At 40.0% G+C, this 9,698-nt stretch overlaps 1 protein-coding gene across 5 annotated transcripts in view; it reads left to right on the top strand.

Moving 5' to 3' along the window:
* The window catches only part of CPLX2 (complexin 2), a 170,188-nt gene that overhangs the window by 142,282 nt on the left and 18,208 nt on the right, over positions 1-9,698 (top strand). For all 5 annotated transcript variants that reach the window (XM_078385585.1, XM_072989971.2, XM_078385586.1 and 2 more), the window contains one exon: positions 181-296. In XM_078385585.1, coding sequence (XP_078241711.1) covers positions 266-296 — 31 coding nt within the window. In that variant the 5' untranslated portion in view covers positions 181-265. The remainder of the gene's footprint in view (positions 1-180; positions 297-9,698) is intronic.

The following is a 9,698-nucleotide window of genomic DNA, read 5'->3' as shown; positions in this document are numbered from 1 at the left end:
ATTTTATATTCTGTAGGCTGGCTGATACTTGGAATTATAATAAAAATATGGTATATAAAACGTCCAGGTTGTGTTCTGGATGCAGGGGGGGAGGAGCTCCTTGGCAGGGGTCTCCTTGGGACTGACAGTCCTTTTGTCCTACTCAACTCATCTCTTCTCCCCCCTTCCTTTAACTTTTAGGTGGCACCCAGACCCAAAGACGTCGACCAGCAACACTGGATGAGAATTCTACCATTGCCTAGAGTTCACTGACTCCACTGGCAATATGGATTTTGTGATGAAGCAAGCCCTAGGGGGTAAGTGTTTCCTTCCTACCCACAACCTTCTGAAGGTAGCCCATTTCGCCATGCCTTGGCTACTGAAATCTCAACGAATATGCAGGGCTTTTGTCTTGGTCAGAAACCTGTGAGCTCCCTTTTCCTGCCCTGTATGTTTCTGCTCATTTGACTCTAAATAAATAGTCTTCGCAGGTTTCTGTATTGTCTCAAACACCTGCAGAAAGCTATATGGAGTTTTCTGCTTAGCAACAAAATGTGAGTAAAAGGGATCAGAAACAATAGAATCATGTCAAGAAAAAGGACATAGGGACATTTTAATGCCTTTGACGCCATACTAGAACCTAGGATCATCTACTGAAAATAAATGGTGGGAAGGTCAGAACAAATTTTAAAAAGCTATTTCTTTATGCAGCACAGTGCTAATCTGTGGAATTCATTGCCACATGATCTTGGGTTAGCTACCAGGATGAATGTCTTTAAAAGGAGGGTAGATGAAGTCATGGAAGATAAGACTATGAAGAGCTGCTGTGTCTATGTCTGTTTTTGATAGGGCTATATTATTCCCCCAATATCGGAGGTAGCATGCCTCTAGATACCAGTTGTTGAGAATACAAGCAGCAACACTCTCATTTCCTGCTAGTGATCACTCTGTAGGCACTTGGCTAGGGACAGTATGACCTCAATGCTTGGCTAAAGGGGCTTCCTGTCTAGCACAGAAGAACCTTACTTGTACTCTTAATTTATCAGAGGAAACAGTGGAATAAATAAAAATGTATCATGGGAAGTGACACCAACCTGAAATCACTGCCAACTCTGAACAGATAAATACTGTTGTCTGCCCCAGTCCTTGAGAGAAACTCATCATCTATGGAGCTTGTTCTTTGTCAAAAATTTGGAGCTTAAATCTATACGGGAAAATCTGATTTTTTTCATTAGTTTTCAGTGTATGTGTAATCTGACATGGACTTCTCTGGTTCATAAAGCACAGACTGAGCTTACTTCATCTTGCTTGGCTTCGCCATGCAGCCTGACTGACTCAAAGCACTTTGTCCATAAACGTGATGATGCCAAACCATGATATGCAATCTGTGGAGGGATCTGGGAGTTGAATCTAGTTCCCCATCCCATCATGTTTTCCCACATCTGCTGTATACAGATATCAAGCCGGAGACAATGGACAAGATTCTATTTATTGGACATCACTTTCCCTTTTGCATGTTGCAAATATTTTGCCTTTACCCAAAATTAACACAATACAGTATGTGTACCTAGTTCAGGAACTTTACTAAAGAGTCCCCTGCCAAAAAAGCTCAGAGCTTGGAAGTGGTATTTATTTACACAGGAGCTAGAGGGGGTAAAAGTACATACTAGCAGTACAAACATGTCTCCTCAGGAGCAAATCCCACTGGGTCTAATGGGATTTGCTCCCACGCACATAGGTTTAGGATTGCTGCCCTTAATATCTTTCCTTGGTGGCTTTTCTCCTCTCTCAAGCATGGTATTGTTTCCTCCTCGACAATCAGCCGAGGTGACTAAGACCAACTATTGGGCTTGGTGCTCCCTTTGTTACAACCTGTCCTCTTGCTGATCACCTCAGCTCCATGTCCACTTTAACTCTGTGCAGGTGAGGACAATAGAAAAGAGCAGCATGTGTCCTGCAACATTTTGCTGCCTGAGGTGGAGGAGCTAAAGTCACCAGTTGGTGCACCTGGACCTAGGGGTCAGGAATTCAAATCCCTATTGTTCCTCCAGGATAATAACTTGCTTGTGTGCTTCTTAATAGGCTACGTGGTTCTTAACCTTGCGTTACTCAGGTGTTTTTGAACTGCAACTCCCAGAAACCTCAGCCAGCAGAGCTGATGGTAAAGGCTTCTGGGAGTTGCAGTCCAAAAACATCAGAGTAACAAAGATTAAGAACCAGTGGGCTACATCACTGGTTCTTAACCTTGGGTTACTCAGGAGTTTTGGACTGCAACTCCCAGAAGCCTTCATCAACAACTGTGCTGACAGGTTTCTGGGAGTTGCAGTTCAAAAGCATCCAAGTAACAAAGGTTAAGAACCACTGGGCTACATGATTCCAGACATCTTGAGAAGAAGGAATGAGTAAGGCATTTCTAACTACTCTATGCCTAGGAAACCCTCAGAAGGGGTGCCATAAGGCAGAATTGACTTGACGACACACAGTTGTTGTTGTTGTCGTTGTTATTGTTGTTAATTAGCTTTCAAGGTTACTTAGGTATTATTAACACAGGTAAGGAAAATTTGAGATGTTCATAACATGAACTCTGTGGCAAGAGGTAAGTGACCTGCATTTTCAGAATGTGAACCTTCAGCGAGTGATTGATTGTTTTGAGATCAGACGCCTGGTGTGGTGATGGGCATGGACCAAGTAGACTGGGAAACAGACCATGACGCCTAGCAATGAGCTTGCACTACAAAAATGAAATAAAAAACAAATCTAGTAACTAACCCAATGAGAGCTAAAAATTGTTCCCTGGCGTCAGCCATCTCATCCTGCCAAAGTGTAATCCAAATACTCATCCCCATCTTTCACTGACTTATCATCCTGTGAGGCACTGGGCTGATTTATTTGCCTTCCAGAAAACATTCCTGCCCTTGGAGCCTGGTTCATCAAACCAGATTTCCACTTCCAGGAACACAAAATCAAAAAAGGGCTTGGTGGGGAAAAGCTTTATCCACCCTTGCATCTTGAACAGACCAATCATAATCAGATCCTTGATTATTCCGGCTTATGGGACTCTCCCTTTATCCTTGATATTCTCCCCATCCCCAGCTATTCAGTTTTTTAACCCAAGACAGTTTCAGTTCTGCCAAGGATTGTGACATCACCTCTGTGTCACTTTTGCAAAGCACAAGGATTTTAAACATGGTTTGGGTTGGAGCCGGTGGGAGATTGCAAGATAAGGAAGATGGGGCTAGCTCCTCTCAGAGGCCACAGTGACACCGTTCAATTTATTACCTGTGATAGCAAGGCGAGATAATGAAGCAGGCAGGATATTTGCCCTTGACTGAACTATACGGATGTTTGTTGTCATTTTTTGGAGCAGGCAGTGCAAGCAGATTAAAAGTGCTTCGAATTCACCACTCATAGCACAGCCCTGCCCTACTCAGAAGTAGATCCCACTGAGTTCCATGGAATCAGGTTATTCTGTGTCCCAAATCTCTAATATCCTACATGCTGTGACTCAAGGTCACACTCTCAGATATGGATTCTTTCTCCCTTGTTCCAAACACCTAGGCTTGATTGTAGTTATTGAGAGGTTACAGGCGCTCTGCACACATGTAGTGGCACTGTTGTCATACTTGCAGTTTCACAAAAACATGGCAAGAGTGTTAAAACTTTTTTAAAAAAATACTGCCCATATATACATACTATCCGGACATACCTGTGTTGAAATCTTTGCTTGCTTTGTCATTGTTGATTTGGTTTGGTTTTTTTGCCCCCTGTTCTAGATCCTGAATAGGAAACTAGATCTAGCAAAGGGCCCTGCCAGGCACTCTTTGAGATGCGTCCTGTGCCAATGTGGTTCTTGGCTTTCTTATTTCAGTTTTCACAGCCAATAGGAAATTATGCCAGTGCATTCGGTTTGCAGTTTATATTTTACAAAAGGGCTGGATAAGATGATGCAGCCATATACCTAGACTCGTCTCCTACATTTTCTCCACCCTTAGATGACCAGAATCCAACCACACCTCATCAAAGCAAACCTACTGCCCTCCAGCCAAGGACTGCATATTCCCCTTGTAGTTGGCAAAGCAAAAGGCACAGCAACCACTGGTTGGCACAGCTGGGGCAAAAATAGGTCTCCCTTCACACATGCACACATAGAAGCAGCCAGGTGGGCAGGCATTCATGAGTTGGTCTTGTAGCAGTCCCATGAAAGTAGAGTTTTTATTAGTAATTGTAAAAAGTGGTGGGCAGATTTCCATAAATTTGTCTTTCTTTTTTATTCCTTTTGCTACTCTCCTTTTGCATGTCAGTCTTTCATTGAAGGCAACTGACCATACTCAATTCATCCAAGTATCAATGGACAAACCATTCAAATTTTTCCACTTTTGAGACAATTTCATTCTTGCAGCTGCTAAGAATGTTATGATCAATTATTTACTCAATAGAGGACTGTTATTATGTAGAAATTGGTAAGAGACAATAATCTGTTGTCTCTAACTAGTTGTCTCATTTAGAATTGAGACAACACTCTTCCAATATTGTATTACGGGAAGACACTTCAACCATAGATGACTATATGAGGCATATTAACCATGTCCCCTCCATCATATGCTGGCTGTTTGTTGTTAGATTTACATAATTTAGGAGGGGTTAAATATCACAAGTGTACGAGGTTTAATGTGTTTTTACGGAACTGGACAGAAACTGATTTTAAAAGGAACACTGACCAAATCGTTACCCAATGAGAATCCAATATAGAAGAATTAAGATCTGTTTCCCATATAATTTTTAATTCTTTTCCATGTGTGTTTTCTAATAGCCATTCATTCTGATGCCTATCCTCTAGTTGTATCAGGAGATAAAACACAAAGTTCTTCATATGCGTTAAGTGATCTTGGTGGTCCCTGGGTGTGTATTTAATGCATAAGAAAACTTTCCACCTGGAACTCTTGATACCAAAAAAGATTGCTACCTTGATTGCTGTCTGGATTATCTCTGTTCATTATGATTGGAATGGGGTCATACCCATTGGTATTAATAAATACTAGTCTAGATTATAAGGGACACAAAGGTACTTCTGAAATTAAGCTTGGCCAGCAATGTAATCAAATGCCTTTAAAGCATCAAGTGTGAATAGCAGTAATTTTATATGTAGATGACAATGGTAGATTACATTAAATGCCCTCCTAAACTGTATTGGCAGGTTGGTGACTAGGCATAAAACCTGATTGTTCTTTGGAGATATATATTGTAAGAAAATTATTAATTCTTTTTGCCAAAATTTTCATGAAGATCTTAAGGACCTGAGTCAGCAATGAGATAAGTCTGTAGGTAGTCAATTGGATATGATCCCCCTCCTGGTTTTAAAACTGTCACAATCCTAGTTTGCAACCAACCAGTTGACATAGATCCCCTAGACAGTATATCACTTGATAAAGATGGAAGATGTTATATCAAATGAGTATTGAAGGTTTTACAGAATTCTGCTGAGAGCCCATCTGTTCCCCGTTATTTACCTATTATTATTTTTTGATCTCTTCTGCTGCAGCTGGTTGTTTAAGGAGGTCCCTGTGCAAATCATTTAGTGGACATAATTTTAAAGATTCAGTAAAGTTGCCTGTATTTTTATCATGGCAACACCAGGATTTATTAGTGGTCTACTGTCTCCCTTAATCCCTATTTCCTGTCCATCTCTGGTGGTACATCTCTTTGTTTTTCCTTATTGCTCTTCTCTAAACTATTACTTTCACTTTCTGTGTGACAATCCTCTGATTGCTTTGTGACAATATTGATAGTTGGATATAAACAATTTCCTGGATATGGCATCAATCTAGTTGCAGTGTCTTGGTCTTTATTTCTGTCACCTATATTGGTTTCTCAATATATTATGACTGCTGTCTGTTGAGTTTGAACTAACTGCTGATTGTTTTGTTCCACAATTTTCTGTTAATCCTAGTACTGGACCAAGAAGGTATTCCTCTTCTAGCTTCTTCTCCTGTTCCTTATTTATTTTGTATGGTCTATATATCTTTGTTTAAAAATTTATATTGCAGATTTTGCAAACTGATAATATTTGAGAGCTGCTTTCCTATTGGTATGTCATCATATGCAGCTACTAAGGTATCTGCTTCCTCAATAGTACAGTAACAAGGAACTCTTTTGTATTATACTGTTCATTTTGAGCTCCTTTATCTTATAGGCATGGTCAAAAAACATTTAGTTCATTAATACAGTAGTTGCAAGTCTTTCTTCTATGGATGGGGTTTGAGCAGATACTACAATCACATCCAAAATTCTAGATGCACTGCTTCTTAGATTTCTCTCTGTTCTAAGAACCTTTTACAACCAAGGACTCCTGAGCTGCTTTTTGTATGGAGCATTTGGTCTGTATATGTAGAGAAGATCCCTCAATCAATTATTTGACTGGTTGATGACTTTCAGCACTATTCATTGTCCAGCTGGAAGAAAATGATCCTGTGAAATCAAAAATGTCCCATTCATGTGGTCCTGTGTCCACCTCTAAGTCAATAAATATTTCTGCTGGGCAGGTAGGTCATACTTTCTTTCATGTGCCCATTGCTAGATAGTATACTACTTTTATGTAGTGCCTGATTAAGATGTACCCTGGAATAGAGAGGAAGAGGATTGGTTTGTTTCAATAGTCTACCTTAATGTATTCGTGAAGGCTTTCACGGCCGGGATCTAATGGTTGTTGTGGGTTTTTCGGGCTCTTTGGCCATGTTCTGAAGGTTGTTCTTCCTGACGTTTTGCCAGTTTGTGGCTGGCATCTTCAGGTGACAGCACTCGGTGCTCTCAATGTTTGTTTGTATTTATATATTTTATATTTATTTTATATTCATATATTTTATAATATTTTATTATTGTATGTATGTATTTAATTTGTATCCCGCTCCCATTAGTGTTCACAGCACTACTCTGGAAGGGTTACAACTTGTAAAATAGAGAAAAGAAATAGAAGTATTAAAACTGATAGCAATAACCCTTAAAAGGTTAGTAAAGGTTTTGCTTTGGTATCTGTTGTTTATGGTCAGTACCTGTTATTATTGCTCTAACAATATGATAATCATAAAGAAGATACTTCAGCAGTGTACCTCATTTCTGCATGCTTCGAAACTGAAAGTAGATGGATTTTCTGTTGACACAGTCCTTTGGGCCTAGGGTAATTACACAAGATTACTTGATTTTTCACTAAAACGAGAGAAGGCTGTTGAGAAGTTTGTACATGTTCTTGTTGTATTGCTTATTTAGATTCCATTGGCTTGGCAAAATCTTGTGTTTCTTCCTGTGCATTAAGATCTTCACATACTGCAGGCAGGGAAGGAAGTTCATACTGTCTCTTTGTATTGTCTACGTTCTTTTTTTTCTAGTTTGCGCGTCGTCCTTTCTTTATTGTTGTTTCAGTTTTTGGCTCTTGCCACTTTAACTCTTTTATCTGACATTTGAAGAGACTGGGAAAATTAAATCTCTTACTTTACCCCTTTGAGCTAAGAGTGATCTTGTATTCACTACTCTTTGCACATTTGATGTTTTCGATCTTTTTATTTTTCGCCTTCAAACATTATTGGCCATGGTAATTAACCCTATTACAGTGGTGCCTCGCTTGACAATGTTAATCCATTCCAACGAAATCGCTGTAGAACGAAATTGTCATCAAGCGAAATTTAAAAAGCCCATTGAAATGCACTGAAAACCATTCAATGCGTTCCAATGGGCGAAATACCTGCTCGTCCAGCGAAGATCCTCCATAGGGTGGCCATTTTCTGCTTCCCTGTAGAGTGAAAAATCCGTCCCTAACGCAGCGGGGAGCCATTTTGTACAGCAGGTGGCCATTTTGGAAACCCAGCAATCAGCTCTTTTGATCGTTGTAAAGTGAAAAATCGGTTCCCGAAGCAGGGAACAGATCATCGTAAAGCAGTTTTTTCCTATCTAAACATTGTTTTGCGATCGCAAAAGCGATCGCAAAAACCTAATCGTTAAGCGAATTCGTCGTGGAGTGGGGTAATCATTAAGCGGGGCACCACTGTATGTTTATATTCATTTTTAGCAGACCTAGGAAGCCTTACTACTTTTATTGAGAGTGTTCAAGTTGATATAAGAAAAAATGACATTTGTTCAGGGCAAATCTCAGCATTCACAAAGTTTTAATGTCTTGGCTCTGTTGCCATTAAGATGTAGTATTTAAAACTATAGATCATCAACTGTTACTAATACTGTATGTCTTCCTATAGGTTTCCCCTGGCCTATAATAGAAACACCTCCCAGGCACAACATATTTTGTACAGAAGTTTGAGCTTCACAAGACAGTGTGCAACTACTGATGACAAGTTTCAAAAAGCAAATTTAAAATCTGATTGTTCATCTAGAAACCTCTTCATTGGCCACCCCAGCAATGCACATAGTGATCCAAGGAGCTCTAAGTCTGAACAATTAGCTAGCTGTTTATTGTCTAAGCAGGGAGATGGGAAATGTTCTACATTAGAAGATAATATACAGTAATATCTGTATTGTGGGAAGTGTTTCAGTCAGAGTTTCATTTTGAGGTAAATTATCTAATTCTACTGGTGTCATCTTTACTACTTTTTTCTTCCGTATGCAGAGAAATGATTTAAAATTGTACTCTGGAATCTTTGCTCTGAATTTTTTTTAGTACGATGTCTGTAAATTAACCTCAACATAATACAATACAATATAGGGATCTGGGATGTAGAATCTCAGATACAAATAATACAAAATCTAGGTTATAAACTAGACTAAGATATGGACATAGGTATAAACTATCCCAGAGATAACTGTTCAAAAACTAATATTCACAATCTAGACCTAAAATTATCCTATGACTATTAACTATTCACAATGACATTCAGTAATAGCTAAATAAGAACAGTTGGGGCTGCCTTTCTATATAATTAAACATTAAATACATATATGCACAATAATAATTGGAGCTGCTGGTCTGTATATCTAGTTAAACATTAAATGATATACATATATCATTAAAATACATTTTGCATCCAAATTTAGAAATGTCCCTAGCTTGCTGATGCTTCCTTCTATATCTAGTTTCAAATCTGGGCAGCTGGCTGATTTACTCTCTCGTTGTATTTTTCTTAATTTCTCCCCTTCCTGTTCCCTGTTTCCACTGAACACGAGGAGGGTGGGAGCTGAGCAGGTGGAGTACAGGTGCAGGGATGTGGTAAAGAGATGGACAGAACAAGGCTCACTGGAGATGGCTTGAGTTTGTGGGTGGGGCAGTGGCCCATTTGGCCAAATTGACCAGCCTCCACTGCCCCCCAGTCCACTGAGGACCTGGCTGAGGCGTGCACAGACTTCTTTTCCCTGGCCTATCATGCTTTCTTGGCACAGCTACTGGCCACATTGTCGTTTCCGGCCAAGCAAAAGGTCTTGGTTGCTGGTTTGGACAAAATATTGGTGTGTCACAGAAGCAAAAAAGGAGGGAGATTGCATTCAGGCAGATGAAAAACCCAGAAGTCTCCCGGGGAGAGGCTCAGGAAGGAGCCAAGGCTGGTTTGTAACTTGAATTGCTAACAAACTGTTCAGGGAAATGATGCATTCGGGCTCTTAGCTGAGCAACCCAGATTCTGGGAACCAATACGCAGGTGCTGAGAAGCTTGGGGGAAAGAGAACAGCTCCTTATAATGGTGGAGAATGTTCACAGTCCTATGATTCCCATGAAATTGGATTGCCTC

This window comes from Pogona vitticeps, chromosome 2 (genome assembly GCF_051106095.1).
Source record: "Pogona vitticeps strain Pit_001003342236 chromosome 2, PviZW2.1, whole genome shotgun sequence".
In the NCBI taxonomy this organism is placed as follows: domain Eukaryota; kingdom Metazoa; phylum Chordata; class Lepidosauria; order Squamata; family Agamidae; genus Pogona; species Pogona vitticeps.
Note: the sequence above shows the minus strand (reverse complement) of the source record. Positions and strands in the feature narration are given on the sequence as shown.